The sequence below is a fragment of the Nerophis lumbriciformis genome, linkage group LG33 (genome assembly GCF_033978685.3).
Source record: "Nerophis lumbriciformis linkage group LG33, RoL_Nlum_v2.1, whole genome shotgun sequence".
Taxonomy (NCBI): domain Eukaryota; kingdom Metazoa; phylum Chordata; class Actinopteri; order Syngnathiformes; family Syngnathidae; genus Nerophis; species Nerophis lumbriciformis.
Genome location: NC_084580.2, coordinates 24,089,968 through 24,106,986, shown reverse-complemented (window position 1 = coordinate 24,106,986; position 17,019 = coordinate 24,089,968). Strand labels below are relative to the sequence as shown.

The following is a 17,019-nucleotide window of genomic DNA, read 5'->3' as shown; positions in this document are numbered from 1 at the left end:
CGTACGTTTCATTTCCTGTTTACATCTGTAAAGACCACAAAATGGCTCCTACAAAACGATCCGGTTCATAAAAAGACGCAATCTCTCCATCCGCACACGGATTACTACCGTATTTCACAGCAACTGAACCGCACTGTGGAACGGGAGCACGTACGGTGAATATTCGCTCCACAGGGAATGAGAAGTCATCCTTCACTGTGGTTCTAGCTTGCCATGCTAACTTCCACCCATCCAAAAGAGACCTTTCCAGCCGGCGTCATCATAAAAGCTAACTCGAAGGGATGGATGGATGAAGAAAAGATGAGCGAGTGGTTAAGGGAAGTTTACGCGAAGAGGCCGGGTGGCTTTTTTCACACAGCTCCGAAGGCGAACACACCTTCACTAAGACGGGCAGATAGCGCCGGTCGACATACGCCAACATCTGCCAGTGGATCGTAAATGCCTGGGCAGATAGTTTCGGTCACAACTGTGGTCCGACCTTTCCGGAAGGCAGGATTCACAGAACTGCTGGACAACAGTGACACTGACTCCGGTGACTTCGACGAGACGGAACCGGCCATTTTGGATCCCGTATTCGCCCAACTTTTCAATTCGGACACCGAAGACGAAGAATTCGAAGGATTTACGAATGAAGAATAACTTCAGAAGGTGAGCGCTATGTTTATTTTGTGTGTTGTGACATTAACGTTCGAGCAACATTATGTTGCTATTGTTCTACACCATTTTGAATTTTACTATGTTTGTGATTGCACATTTGCGTACATTTTGGGACAGAGTTGTTAGAACGCTGGTTTTCAATATATTATTAAAGTTTGACTGAACTATCTGACTGTTTTTTTGACATTCACTTTAGCGCAGCGTTTTTTTGACATTCACTTTAGCGCAGCGTAGGCGCGGCTTTTAGTCCGGGGCGGCTTATTGGTGGACAAAATTATGAAATATGTAATTCATAGAAGGTGCGGCTAATAATCCGGTGCGCCTTATAGTGCGGAAAATACGGTATTCTGTATTCGACTGCTAAATAACCACATCACATTATATTTGCACCAATGAAATTGTCTCCCGACAGATGCCAAGTGGGAACTGGCGTTCAAAGTATTACCTGCAATGCTTCCACCTACGGTATATAAAGTTGGCGGCAAAGTGTTCCGACACACGATTGAGGAATCCAGGTTGGCCTTCATTGACTGTAGACCTGTAAGTTGTAGCGGTTGCTTTAAGGACATAATCCACCACAACTGTTTACTTGTCAAAAGATACTCCAAGTTGTCTTGTTTTGGCGTTTCAAGCGCCACACTTGTTCATACCTGCCAACTACTCCGGTTTTCCCGTAATTAGTACGGTTTTCATCAACCTATTCCGGGTTACGGTTGCAGTGATAAAAAATACGGTTTTTCATTAATTAAAATTTTTTTTTTTTTTTTTAAGTTTTATTCACGAAATCGCGTAACAACAATGACAATCGACACTGCTTCCCGTAACTTCCTATCGAGCCATTCCGAATGCCATGCGCGAGGCTATTTATAGCACCCAGAAGTGGGTAGTAACGCGCTACGTTTACTCCGTTACCTCTACTTGAGTAACTTTTGGGATAAATTGTACTTCTAAGAGTAGTTTTAATGCAACATACTTTTACTTTTACTTAAGTATATTTATAGAGAAAGAACGCTACTTTTACTCCGCTACTTTTATCTACATTCAGCTCGCTACTCGCTACTAATTTTTATCGATCTGTTAATGCACGCTTTGTTTGTTTTGGTCTGTCAGACAGACCTTCAAAGTGCCTGCCTGACTGGTGACGTTTCACTTCGTTCCACCAATCAGATGCAGTCACTGGTGACGTTGGACCAATCAAACAGAGCCAGGTGGTCACATGACCTGACTTAAACAAGTTGAAAAACTTATTGGGGTGTTACCATTTAGTGGTCAATTGTACGGAATGTGTACTGTACTGTGTACAAGTTCCAATCAATCAATCAAAAGTGTGAAGGAAAAAATATACTTTTTTATTTCAACCGTACATCCCGTCAAAAGCCTAAAGACTGATCGCACATGAGGACGTTCCTGTCTTCACAATAAAAGTGCCGCTCCATCGCGCCTGCGCTTTCAAAATAAGAGTCTCCGAAAGCCAGCGCAAACAAGCTAGCAAGCTACGGAGTTTGCCGCCAATGTATTTCTTGCAAAGTGTATAAAAACGAATACGGAAGCTGGACAAATAAGAAGCCAAAAACCAACCACTTTCATGTGGTATTAGACCGAAAGGAGGAACTTTTTTTCTCCTCCATTTGAAAACGTGGACGTTATCATCACTACTGTCTGATTACAATCAATGCAAGTCATCAGAATCAGGTAATACACCAACTTATATTCTTGTCTTCATGAAAGAAAGGAATCTATATGTGTTAAACATGCATGTATATTCATTAAAACACCTTTAACATGTAAACAAAAACGGCAAAATAAATAAATATAAATTATATACTGTATATATCAATGTATGTATATATATTAGAGATGCGCGGATAGGCAATTATTTCATCCGCAACCGCATCAGAAAGTCGTCAACCATCCGCCATCCACCCGATCTAACATTTGATCAGAACCGCACCCGCCCGTTGTTATATATCTAATATAGATGATGCAAGGCATTAGTGAGGTTATATAAAGCTTTTGCCTGTTAAAGAAAGGAGACTGATCCAATGCAGCACAGACATTCGCGTGCCACGCTGTCACGGCCCAGACGCACACCAGTGCGCAATCATATGGGAGCCGCGCTGAGTGCCCCTCCAAGCGCGTCTCGCTGCCGTCGACGGCCGGGTATGGGCCCGACGCTCCAGCGCCATCCATTTTCAGGGCTAGTTGATTCGGCAGGTGGGTTGTTACACACTCCTTAGCGGGTTCCAACTTCCATGGCCACCGTCCTGCTGTCTATATCAACCAGGGTGAGCCCCACCCCTTTCGTGAGCGCACTGCACGCGGAGTGACCCCTGTTACGCGCCCCCGGCAACAGGGGTGGCGGGCAGGTAAGCTGCGCGGGCGGAGCGCGCGGAGTGACCCCTGTTACGAGCCCCCGGCCACGGGGGTGGCGGGCAGGTAAGCTGCTTACCTGCTGCGCGTGACGCCGGCCGCGGCGAAGGCGGACGAGGCGGGGTGTCGGTGCGGTGGGCGCGGTGGTGACCCTGGACGTGCGTCGGGCCCTTCTCGCGGATCGCCTCAGCTACGGCTGCCGGTGGGGCCCTCTCGGGGGAAGGGGCCTCGGTCCCGGACCCCGGCGAGGCGTCCCTTCTCCGCTCCGTAAAAGTGTCCATCTCTTTTTTTTTTTTCTTCTGTTGTGGCATATGCTGCAGGTGCCTGCTCGTTTTTTGTATGTGGGTAACAACATTTAACTATGTATATATATTTCCCAATTGGTTTAACTGCCACCCGCCTGAATCTATTTAAAATCTTTTTTTTTTTTTTTTCAACCGCCCGACCCGACCCGCGGATAAAATCAAAAATTTTTTAATTTCATCCGCCCGATCCGCGGATAATCCGCGGACTCCGCGGTTGTGCCCGCAAACCGCGCATCTCTAATATATATATATGTGTGTATATATATATATATATATATATGTGTATATACATATATATATATATATATATATATATATATATATATATATATATATATATATATATACATATATATATATATATATATATATATATATATATATACACACATATATAAATATGTGTGTGTGTGTATATGTTACTCATCAGTTACTCAGTACTTGAGTAGTTTTTTCACAACATACTTTTTACTTTTACTCAAGTAAATATTTGGGTGACTACTCCTTACTTTTACTTGAGTAATAAATCTCTAAAGTAACAGTACTCTTACTTGAGTACAATTTCTGGCTACTCTACCCACCTCTGCTTATTTTTTTATTTGATTTTGTGCGCGGCATCGATTTGCCGTGCGCAGAGGACGCTTGAGCAGTGCGCAATTGCACAGGCGCGCACCTTAGAGGGAACATTGCTTGTGACCGCCTTTTTGAGTCTGTTTGATGTACATTTAGTCTCGTCTTTCATGTAATCAACGGCGCACACGTTTTTGCGTGTCAAAACATACTCGGAGTTGTCTAGTTTTCGCGTTACAAGCGCGACAAAGTTCAATTTTGGATGTTTAAAGGGAAATGTTGCTCACTTTATTCCTGCTTTCTTTTATTTACTTCTTAGGTCGGAACTAACATTATGGAGTACCTCCAGCACGCAGAGGTGTCGAGGTCATACCCCTACGTTCTCTCTCTGGGAGACGACCGCCTGCAGTGCTCCTGTCAGTCATTCGTTATCCTAGCAGGTCAGGCTTTGGAGCAGAGCACACTGCTGGGGGCAGTCGACGTCTGCTTCAAGGCTTTTCATATCTTTGACATCAGCTACCCCAAGCAGTGTGCCCCGGTTTGGGAATTTCTCCAGAAAGTGGTCTATGAAATGGGCGGAGGTGAGTCCACGCCTGTGAACTTTCTGCACACAGCAATACTTGCTTGCAAATAGAGACCTTAGGATTCGATTGTTTTCCTTCTGCTGTCCAAAACTGTTTGGTATTTGTGTATTTTCACAGAGTTTGTCATAGTTTTTGGAACACTCATACTGGAGGTCATGCTGTTCCAACATACTGAAGTAAGCTAATTTGCTGACAGTTGATCTGTCAGTTTTGAATTGGATTGTTTTCAAAATAAACCGTCAACTGTTTGTTGCACATATGTTGTTCTTAAAGCAGCACTAAGTAACTTTTCAAACTTCCACTTATATTTTCATACCTTTTTGGATGACACATGGACTTTCAACCTTTACCAGTCAAAGAGCCATTTTGACCGGTTTCACAAATTAAAGAAAACAATGGGAAGCCACAAAAATCTTTTAAAATTTAAAATGAAATAACACTTGTCGGAGGCAGATATTTACATATATCCAAATTTAAGTTGTACTTCTTCCATTTCTTTGTCATATTTGAAAACAGCTCGTGTTTTCCACTTCTTCTCTTGATGCTCTGTCAGCAAGCAAACTGTGTGTGTTAACCTTGAGTTCTTTGGAATGTATTATGGCTAGGGAGACGTTGTGCTTGTGTTATGGCTAGGGAGGGGGAAGGAAAGAGAGGTTTTTGGCGTTGGGAAGACAGACCATTTTGGGAGGCGCGATAGAAGGTTCTAGGGTTAGACTGGTCTCAATCAAAATGTATATTGGCAAAGCTTTGAGAATATACAACAAAATACCTATTCTGTCTCTGGTGGTTTTGTCAACTCAGCTTTAAGTGTCGGAAAGAACTTGGGAGCAAATTGTGACTTGGATTCCCTGGGAGGAACAACTGGTCCAAAACGCAACAAATTAAATTCGGATATATGTAAATATCTGCCTCCGACACAATGCATACAAAGTTTTTTTTTTGCTTTGTGCTATGTATAAACCAAGGGTCTCAGACACGCGGCCCACACCTTAATATGAAAATTGAATGTTAGTGCGGCCCGCGAGTTTTATATGAATGGCGCTTGACAGCGTCATTCTTGTCAACCCTTCCGATTTTCCCGGCAGACTACGAATTTCAGGGCAACTATTCTCTCGACCGTGCCATGATGGTACAGCATTTAGCGCCCACTACAACCAGCGTGCCGGCCATGCCACACGTTGTATGGGGCTTCTGCTTGCTCACTGTCATGTCTGTGTGATCATGTTTTTGTTTTGGTTATGTTCGTTTTGGGTTTTGGACTTTTTGTGCACTTTTGTTTTGTCACCATAGCAACCATTAGTTTTCACCTGTCACGTCACGCACCTGTTTCACGTTTTGAGTCACGCACCTGCTTTCACTAATCATGTCCATAAGTATTTAAGTTCATTCATTTTCTGTTGTTCGTCCTGACGACCACAACACATTTATGCTCTGTTCATGCCTGATACTTCTTTTCATGTCAATTCCTCAAGCAACTACTTTTGTCCAAGCCAAGTAAGTTTTTGTTCCATATTTATAGTCTTTTTGGTTTCATAGTTTGTTCTCCGCCATTGTGCGTGTTTTTTGTTTGTACTTTTTTGCTATAGTCTTTTGGTTTTATAGTTTATTCTCCGCCACTGTGCGCGCTTTCATTTATTCCTTTTTTTTGATAATAATAAATCATGTACCTTCATTCCCGTCTCGCCCATGCCAACTTTCCGTTGCATCCCGGAAAAGCTAACACCCAGGACCAAGTCTTGACACTCACGTAAGTGACAGCAAGGCATACTTGGTCAACAACCACACAGGTCACACTGACGGTGACGGTATAAAAAACTTTAACACTCTTACTAATAATGCGCCACACTGTGAACCCACACCAGACAAGAATGGCAAACACATTTCGGGAGAACATCTGCACCGTAACACAACATAAACATCCATCCATCCATCTTCTTCCGCTTATCCGAGGCCGGGTCGCGGGGGCAGCAGCCTAAGCAGGGAAGCCCAGACTTCCCTCTCCCCAGCCACTTCGTCCAGCTCCTCCCGGGGGATCCCGAGGCGTTCCCAGGCCAGCCGGGAGACATAGTCTTCCCAACGTGTCCTGGGTCTTCCCCGTGGCCTCCTACCGGTCAGACGTGCCCTAAACACCTCCCGAGGGAGGCGATCGGGTGGCATCCTGACCAGATGCCCGAACCACCTCATCTGGCTCCTCTCCATGTGGAGGAGCAGCGGCTTTACTTTGAGCTCCCCCCGGATGACAGAGCTTCTCACCCTATCTCTAAGGGAGAGCCCCGCCACCCGGCGGAGGAAACTCATTTCGGCCGCTTGTACCCGCGATCTTGTCCTTTCGGGCATAACCCAAAGCTCATGACCATAGGTGAGGATGGGAACGTAGATCGACCGGTAAATTGAGAGCTAGAATGCCAGACCCAAAAACACAGAAGAGTTGAAGGCCACTATCAGAGCAACCTGGGCTCTCATAACACCTGAGCAGTGCCAGAAACTCATCGACTCCATGCCACGCCGCATTAACGCAGTAATTGAGGCAAAAGGAGCTCCAACCAAGTATTGAGTATTGTACATGCTCATATTTTTCATTTTCATACTTTTCAGTTGGCCAACATTTCTAAAAATCCCTTTTTTGTATTAGCCTTAAGTAATATTCTAATTTTGTGACACACGGAATTTTGGATTTTCATTTGTTGCCACTTCAAATCATCAAAATTAAATGAAATAAACATTTGAATGCATCAGTCTGTGTGCAATGAATAAATATAATGTACAAGTTACACCTTTTGAATGCAATTACTGAAATAAATCAAGTTTTTCAAAATATTCTAATTTACTGGCTTTTACCTGTGTGTATATATATACATGTATATACATTATCTATATATTCATATACATATATAGTGTGTGTGTGTATATGTATGTGTACACTCGTGTGTATATACAAACAGACATACATTCATATACATATGTGTGTTGTGTATATATATACATGTGTGTGTGTAATATATATACACATATATACATATATAAACACACATATATGTATATACATTATCTATACATTCATATACATGTGTGTGTATATACATTATCTATACATTCATATACGTGTGTGTGTATATATATATGTATATATATATATATATATATATATATATATATTGTGTGTGTATATATGTATGTGAGTATATATGTATGTATACACTTGTGTGTGTATATAAACACATGCATTCATATACATATGTGTTGTGTATATATATATATATATATATATGTGTGTAATATATATACACACATATATACATATATAAACACACATATATATGTATGTACATACATTATCTATGCATTCATACATGTGTGTGTATGTATATATATATACATATACATAGTGTGTGTGTATAGTATATATGTATGTGAGTATATATGTATATATACACTCGTGTGTATATAAACACATGCATTAATATACATATGTGTTGTGTATATATATATATATATGTGTGTGTGTAATATATATACACACATATATACATATATAAACACACATATATATGTATGTATGTACATTATCTATGCATTCATACATGTGTGTGTATGTATATATATACATAGTGTGTGTATAGTATATATGTATGTGAGTATATATGTATATATACACTCGTGTGTGTATATAAACACATGCATTAATATACATATGTGTTGTGTATATATATATGTGTGTGTGTAATATATATACACACATATATACATATATAAACACACATATATATGAATGTACATACATTATCTATGCATTCATACATGTGTGTGTATGTATATATATATACATAGTGTGTGTGTATAGTATATATGTATGTGAGTATATATGTATATATACACTCGTGTGTATATAAACACATGCTTTAATATACATATGTGTTGTGTATATATATATATATATATATATATATATATATATATGTGTGTGTGTAATATATATACACACATATATACATATATAAACACACATATATATGTATGTATATACATTATCTATGCATTCATACATGTGTGTGTATGTGTATATATACATAGTGTGTGTATAGTATATATGTATGTGAGTATATATGTATATATACACTCGTGTGTATATAAACACATGCTTTAATATACATATGTGTTGTGTATATATATATATATATATATATGTGTGTGTGTAATATATATACACACATATATACATATATAAACACATATATATGTATACACATTATCTATGCATTCATACATGTGTGTGTATGTATATATATATATACATAGTGTGTGTGTATAGTATATATGTATGTGAGTATATATGTATATATACACTCGTGTGTATATAAACACACATACATTCATATACATATGTGTGTTGTGTATATATATGTGTGTGTAATATATATACATACATACACACACACATGTATATACATTATCTATACATTCATATACATGTGTGTGTGTGTGTGTATGTATTTATATAATAATATAAGCTTAATGATTTCAGGTCCAATAATCTAATTTGACATTTGTGGCATCATTTCCAACATATTCTTGCTCCCTTGTGTGTGAAGGGTCTTGTATTGTAAATTATTATGTAATCCATGTTCTTTTCTTTAAAGAAAAAAGTGGTGTTTTACTTTCATTTTGTTGAAATGTAAATAAATGCCCAACATATGGGGAATGTAAATGATTAAGACATGCTCTGGTCCAGATAGAATATAGGTCAAGCGCAATGACACTTCCCCACCTGAGGGGGGCAGTACTGTGAGAATGTCCGCGCTCTCTTCTCTGCCGGAAATGACCCAAAAAAAAAAAAGTCGCTGTCCCCTGCAGTTTGACGGTTGTTGTAAGCGTTTCTTCATCATTTATTACATTTTTTTTTTTTACGAGATATTACACATTTATTCAACCAACTGCGGCTATTGAAGGAAGCGTTCTAGTGTCAGAATGAGTACGAGGAGGAACTTCCTAGAACAAAAGAGAACAAGCGACGCTATTTTCACGCCTCCAATGGATTCCCACAGAGCAGGTTAGTATTCTTCTGTCATATTTAAACATTTAATGTTTGTTTATTAACATTTCATGAACGTCAAAGTCCATTTTCTCCATGCACTCCAATGTGGTCGAACCACAGAATCTTTGTCGTTAAAGAAAATGGCGTCCGACTTCACCATATTGACCCACATTTGACTTTTTATCTTACTAACGTTTTATGTTTTTATATTATTAACCTGCTATTATTCATAAACCGCCCCAAACTTGTCCTTATTTGTGCTGCAACATCGTTTGGTCTACTACAGTTTTCATGATTCATAACCAGCCCAGTAAAACGTTAACAACATCAATAGTATAAGCAGGGGCGCCGAAAAGGGGGGGTAAAGGAGACGGATTCTAGGGGCCCATGATGGAGGGGGGCCCAGAGAGGCCCCTAATGATGATGAAATTATAATACAGAAAAAATAATGACACTGTGTTGGGGGCCCTGTAAAGATTCTTTTCATGGGGCCCAAAATCCCTAGCGGCACCCCTGACTATAAGAAATAGACTAAACATGTAGCATAAACCGGCCCTGCGATGAGGTAGCGACTTGTCCAGGGTGTACCCCAACTTCCGCCCGATTGTAGCTGAGATAGACTCCAGCGACCCCGAAGGGAATAAGCGGTAGAAAATGGATGGATGTAGCATAAACCATTGTGAGTGTGAATTATATTTATATAGCGCTCTTCTCTAGTGACTCAAAGCGCTTTTACATATCCATCCATCCATCTTATACGAAGTCAGGTGGCGGGGGCAGCAGCCCAAGCAGGGAAGCCCAGACTTCCTTCTCCCCAGCCACTTCGTCCTGCTCCTCCCAGGGGATCCTGAGGCGTTCTCAGGCCAGTCGGGAGACATAGTCTTCCCAACGTGTCCTGGGTCTTCCCCGTGGCCTCCTACCGGTCGGACGTGGCATCCTGACCAGATGCTCGAACCACCTCATCTGGCTCATCTCCATGTGGAGGAGCAGCGGCTTTACTTTGAGCTCATCCCGGTTGACAGAGCTTCTCACCCTATCTCTAAGGGAGAGCCCCACCACCCGGCGGAGGAAGCTCATTTCGGCCGCTTGTACCCGTGATCTTGTCCTTTCGGTCATAACCCAAAGCTCATGACCATAGGTGAGGATGGGAACGTAGATCGACCGGCAAATTGAGAGCTTTGCCTTCCGGCTCAGCTCCTTCTTCACCCCAACGGATCGATACAGCGTCCGCATTACTGAAGACGCCGCATCGAACCACCTGGCAATCTCACCATCCACTCTTCCCTCACTCGTGAACAAGACTCCGAGGTACTTGAACTCCTCCACTTGGGGCAGGGTCTCCTCCCCAACCCGGAGATGGCACTCCACCCTTTTCCAGGCGAGAACCATGGACTCGGACTTGGAGGTGCTGATTCTCATCCCAGTCGCGAGACATAGTCTTCCCAACGTGTCCTGGGTCTTCCCCGTGGCCTCCTACCTACCTAGGGAGGCGTTCGGGTGGCATCCTGACCAGATGCCCGAACCACCTCATCTGGCTCATCTCCATGTGGAGGAGCAGCGGCTTTACTTTGAGCTCCTCCCGGATGACAGAGCTTCTCACCCTATCTCTAAGGGAGAGCCCCGCCACCCGGCGGAGGAAACTCATTTCGGCCGCTTGTACCCGTGATCTTGTCCTTTCGGTCATAGCCCAAAGCTCATGACCATAGGTGAGGATGGGAACGTAGATCGACCGGCAAATTGAGAGCTTTGCCTTCCGGCTCAGCTCCTTCTTCACCACGACGGATCGATACAGCGTCCGCATTACTGAAGACGCCGCATCGAACCACCTGGCAATCTCACCATCCAGTCTTCCCTCACTCGTGAGCAAGACTCCGAGATACTTGAACTCCTCCACTTGGAGCAAGATCTCCTCCCCAACCCGGAGATGGCACTCCACCCTTTTCCGTGCGAGAACCATGGACTCGGACTTGGAGGTGCTGATTCTCATCCCAGTCGCGAGACATAGTCTTCCCAACGTGTCCTGGGTCTTCCCCGTGGCCTCCTACCTACCTAGGGAGGCGTTCGGGTGGCATCCTGACCAGATGCCCGAACCACCTCATCTAGCTCCTCTCGATGTGGAGGAGCAGTGGCTTTACTTTGAGCTCCTCCCGGATGACAGAGCTTCTCACCCTATCTCTAAGGGAGAGCCCCGCCACCCGGCGGAGGAAACTCATTTCGGCCGCTTGTACCCGTGATCTTGTCCTTTCGGTCATAACCCAAAGCTCATGACCATAGGTGAGGATGGGAACGTAGATCGACCAGTATGTTGAGAGCTTTGCCTTCCGGCTCAGCTCCTTCTTCACCACAACGGATCGATACAGCGTCCGCATTACTGAAGACGCTGCATCGAACCACCTGTCGATCTCACCATCCACTCTTCCCTCACTCGTGAGCAAGACTCCGAGGTACTAGAACTCCTCCACTTGGAGCAAGATCTCCTCCCCAACCCGGAGATGGCACTCCACCCTTTTCCGGGCGAGAACCATGGACTCGGACTTGGAGGTGCTGATTCTCATCCCAGTCGCGAGACATAGTCTTCCCAACGTGTCCTGGGTCTTCCCCGTGGCCTCCTACCTACCTAGGGAGGCATTCGGGTGGCATCCTGACCAGATGCCCGAACCACCTCATCTGGCTCATCTCCATGTGGAGGAGCAGCGGCTTTACTTTGAGCTCCTCCCGGATGACAGCGCTTCTCACCCTATCTCTAAGGGAGAGACCCGCCACCTGGCAGAGGAAGCTCATTTTGTACCCGTGATCTTGTCCTTTCGGTCATAACCCAAAGCTCATGACCATAGGTGAGGATGGGAACGTAGATCGACCGGCAAATTGAGAGCTTTGCCTTCCGGCTCAGCTCCTTCTTCACCACAACGGATCGATACAGCGTCCACATTACTGAAGACGCCGCATCGAACCACCTGGCGATCTCACCATCCACTCTTCCTTCACTCGTGAGCAAGACTCCGAGGTACTTGAACTCCTCCACTTGGGGCAAGATCTCCTCCCCAACCCGGAGATGGAACTCCACGCTTTTCTGGGCGAGAACCATGGACTCGGACTTGGAGGTGCTGATTCTCATCCCAGTCGATTCACACTCGGCTGCGAACCGAGTCAGTGAGAGCTGAAGATCCTGGCCAGATGAAGCCATCAGGACCACATCCTCTGCAAAAAGCAGACACCTAATCCTGCAGCCACCAAACCGAAACTCTTCAACGCCCTGACTGCTCCTAGAAATTCTGTCCATAAAAGTTCAGAACAGAATGGGTGACAAAGGGCAGCCTTGGCGGAGTCCAACCCTCACTGGAAACGTGTCCGACTTACTGCCGCCAATGCGGACCAAGCTCTGACACTGATCATACAGGGAGCGGACAGCCACAATCAGACAGTCCGATACCCCATACTCTCTGAGCACTCCCCACAGGACTTCCCGAGGTACATGGTCAAATGCCTTCTCCAAGTCCACAAAGCACATGTAGACTGGTTGGGCAAACTCCCATGCACCCTCAAGGACCCTGCCGAGAGTATAGAGCTGGTCCACAGTTCCACGACCAGGACGAAAACCACACTGTTCCTACTGAATCCAAGGTTGGACTATCCGGCGTAGCCTCCTCTCCAGTACACCTGAATAGACCTTACCTTACATAGTGAAACCCAATATCTAAGTTACATTTAAACCAGTGTGGGTGGCACTGGGGGCAGGTGGGTAAAGTGTCTTGCCCAAGGACACAACGGCAGTGACTAGGATGGCGGAGGCGGGGATCGAATCTGGAACCCTCAAGTTGCTGGCACTGCCACTCTACCAACCGCCCCATACCATTGGAAAAACTATAATAGTTTTCGGAGCACCAACTCTGGACGCTGGTTTGGGGGAGATTTGAGAAGGTTGTGAATCATAAAACATTATAGTTTAAACAATTGGGACAAGTTTAGGGCGTTGAAGTGTAATTTGCCTTCGTTGGTAGACCGATCCCAGTGGATCGACTACTACCAGTCCAAAATAGTCTGAATCCCCCCACTTAGTATTCCATTCAGTTGTAAACACATGGCTCAAATGTCATTCTAGTCACCTTCTGTGACCAGAACCAAGCAAAGTCTATGAGCATGAACGGGTGAGCGGCGAAACGTCTTCTACCGGCCTCCGATTTTAACTTTTTAGGTCAAGGCAAGTGTTGCTCATATTTTAGGGCACCAAGGCAAACATTATTTTCTTTCCAGGCAGGGGCTCCAAAGCATGCTTGCATACATATACAGTTTTTAAAAAATTCATTATTCATATAAACTTGTCAGCTTTTTGTCATTTCATGATCCCTTTATCTATATTTTTACCTTTTTCATTGAGGGAAGTATTTTTTGTAATTATTTATTTTTTAAGTTATGTACATGTAGATGCTGTATCGCAGGGGTGTCAAACTCAAATACAGAGTGGGCCAAAATTTAAAACTGAACAAAGCCGCGGGCCAAAGTTGAACAAAGTAACCTTTAACGTACTCTATGAGCTATCGTCACGTCCGCTTTTCATCCATTCCAACATCGTACAGACCCAGTCACAAGATATGTGCGGCTCCTGTACGCACACAAGAGCGAATGCAACGCATACTTCATCAACAGCGATACAAGTAAGGCTGAAACGACGCGTCGACGTAGTCGACGTCATCGGTTACGTAAATACGTCGACGCCGTTTTTGTGCGTCGGCGCGTCGCATATTTACGTCACACTACTGTCATGGCGGAGCGCAAAGCAGACGATGCGAGCGAGGGGAAAACAGCACGCCAAAAGTCGTCAAAAGTGTCGGAGTATTTCAATAAACGGCCTAATAATGTTGTTGTATGCACAGTGTCGAGCGGAAATGGCCTATCATAGCAGCACAACGGCTATGAACGAACATTTGAAAAGAAAACACCCGACAGCGTTCTTGCCATCACCATCAACAAGTCAATCGTCCGCGTGCGTATACGTTGTCATTATTACACAAAAACATGAATGTGTCATTTGTATCTGCGTTGTAAATTCATAAACTAAAGCACCGTTTGCTCTGAGAGGCGCGTTTGGCGTGCCTGTTCAGTGTTTACAAAGACGGGCTCCTCTTTAACGCTGTGGAGAGGCGGCGGCGGCGAGCGAGCGGCGAGGCGGGGCACGCCGGGAGCGACGCCGCAAGAGACAGGGGACGACGAGCGAGCGAGGAAGAGGAGCTGAAAAGCGAGGAAAGAAAGAGAAAAGAGTTGGAAGAGAAAAGACTTTGTGTAAAATGAAAAGATTGTAAACCTGGCAAAGCCGTCTGGCGTTCAGTCTGTCGGTCCTGAAAGAACCCCACGGCACAAGACGTGTCACAAACGCTAACGTTAATTAGTTGTGCAAATACCTTTTACAACATTAACAGTTACATATACTATGTACAAACCAACAATTAACTTTCACTTTAATCATACTATCATTGTTGTGTTATTAAGCAAAATAAGCAATACTTTTACTTTTGTTGAAATGTTTACACTGTACACTTTTTTGTATTGGATGTTTAGCTTTATTTCTGCACATTTTAGCAAATAAGCAATACTTTTACTTTTGTTGAAATGTTTACACTTGTTACAGAATATTTCCGTTTTGCACTTTTTTGTATTGGATGTTTATCTTTATTTTTGCACATTTTAAAGCAAAATAAGCAATACTTTTACTTTTTAAATGCTTATACTATTCCAGAATATTAAGATTTGCACTGGATTTTTACTTTTATATTTGCACATTAAAAAGCAAATAAGCTACTTTTAATTTTGTTAAATGTTAAAAGTTTTAAATGTTTACATTGTTACAGAATATTTTGTCATGTTGTTGTCAATGTTGACTGAGTGGCCATACTTTTTTTTTTGTAAATAAAAGCCATGCCTTTTGAAAAAACTGGCCTACATTTATTTTTTTCCTCTTCATTTTAAATAAAAAAAATAATCGGTAAAAGGAAAAATAATCTATAGATTAATCGAAAAAATTATCTATAGATTAACCGATTAATCGGAAAATAATCTATAGATTAATCGATAGAAAAATAATCGTTAGCTGCAGCCCTAGATACAAGTTACACTGAGGGTGCCAGTATAAAAAACTTTAACACTGTTAGAAATATACGCCACACTGTGAATCCACACCAAACAAGAATGACAAGCACATTTCAGGAGAACGTCCGCACCGTAACACAACATAAACCCAACAGAACTGTCATGTCTGTGTAATCATGTTTTGTTTTAAGTCATGTTTTGTTTAGTTATTGGACTCTTTAGTTTCTGTCTTTTCACTCCCTTGTCTTGTTTCCATGATTACCCCATTAGTTTCACCTGTTCCACGTTTGGACTCATTGTGCACTCTTGATTGTCACCATAGCAACCCATTAGTTTTCACCTGTCACGTCACGCACCTGTTTCACGTCTTGAGTCACGCACCTGTTTTCGTTAATCATGTCTGTAGTATTTAAGTTCAGTGTTTTTCAGTTTGTCTTTCTGACGACCTCACCACATTTATGCTCGACACATTTCTATCTCCTTTTCATGTCCATCGTTCACACTGCTCCTTTTTTTGTCCATGCCAAGTAAGTTTTCTTTATTCAGGCCATAGTTTGCAAGTTTTGTTTAATTGTTCATAGTTTCTGCCAATGTGCAAGTTTTGTGTTTATAGTCTAGTTTTGTACCTCCGCCCCTGTGCGCGCTTTTCGTTTATTCCTTTTTTGATAGTTTAAATAAATCATGTACCTACATTCCCGTCTCGCCCGTGCCAACTTTCCGTTGCATCCCGGAAAAGCACACACCCAAGATCAAGTCATGACAAGAACAAATACCCAGAATCCTCTGCAGCACTAACTCTTCCCGGACGCTACAAAATACACCCCCGCAACCACCAAAACTCCTCCCCCATTACACACACACCTTGTAGCGTCCCGGAAGAGTTAGTGCTGCAAAGGGTTCTGGTTTGGTGTGGATTCACAGTGTGGCGTGTATTTCTAACAGTGTTAAAGTTTTTTATTCGGCTACCCTCAGTGTAATCTTAACACTAAAGCGGGCCAGCTTTAGTGTTAATTTGATATCGCCTCAAGGGCCAAGTGAAATTTGGCCCGCGGGCCAGAGTTTGACACCCATGCTGTATCGGGACCGATCCATTAAGAGTTAGAGCAGAAATATGTCGTATAGGAATTAACTATACACAATAAAACATGAACAAAATGATGTGTGGAATGGTTTTTAAAGTAATACCTTTGTGACATGAAAAAAAAAAATGGTGTTTACTTTTTGATATCAAAATAAAACACAAAGCAGTTTGGCTAATGTAGTCTAATAAACAAGATGTGTTCTTGTGGTTCAGTACAACAGTATGGCCAACAACAACAACAACAACAAAAAACAGGAGTGACAGCGTGTTTCCTCACCTCATTAACTCTCAGTCACAGCAGCCGACGGACGCTGTATTGTCAAAATGAAAGCAACATCA

At 42.9% G+C, this 17,019-nt stretch overlaps 3 protein-coding genes across 3 annotated transcripts in view; 2 read left to right on the top strand and 1 right to left on the bottom strand.

Moving 5' to 3' along the window:
* LOC133575674 (uncharacterized) overlaps window positions 1-6,512 on the top strand; it is a 37,245-nt gene extending 30,733 nt beyond the window's left edge. Inside the window, exons 11-12 of the mRNA XM_061928386.2 lie at window positions 1,070-1,197; window positions 4,222-6,512. Coding sequence (XP_061784370.1) covers window positions 1,070-1,197; window positions 4,222-4,536 — 443 coding nt within the window. The 3' untranslated portion in view covers window positions 4,537-6,512. The remainder of the gene's footprint in view (window positions 1-1,069; window positions 1,198-4,221) is intronic.
* Window positions 1-17,019, bottom strand: part of LOC133575713 (uncharacterized) — a 177,242-nt gene that overhangs the window by 115,624 nt on the left and 44,599 nt on the right. The gene's annotated exons all lie outside the window — the stretch shown is intronic.
* The window catches only part of LOC133575772 (uncharacterized), a 39,740-nt gene continuing 31,985 nt past the window's right edge, over window positions 9,265-17,019 (top strand). Inside the window, exon 1 of the mRNA XM_061928597.2 lies at window positions 9,265-9,533. Within this exon, the coding sequence (XP_061784581.2) occupies window positions 9,452-9,533 (82 nt within the window). The 5' untranslated portion in view covers window positions 9,265-9,451. The remainder of the gene's footprint in view (window positions 9,534-17,019) is intronic.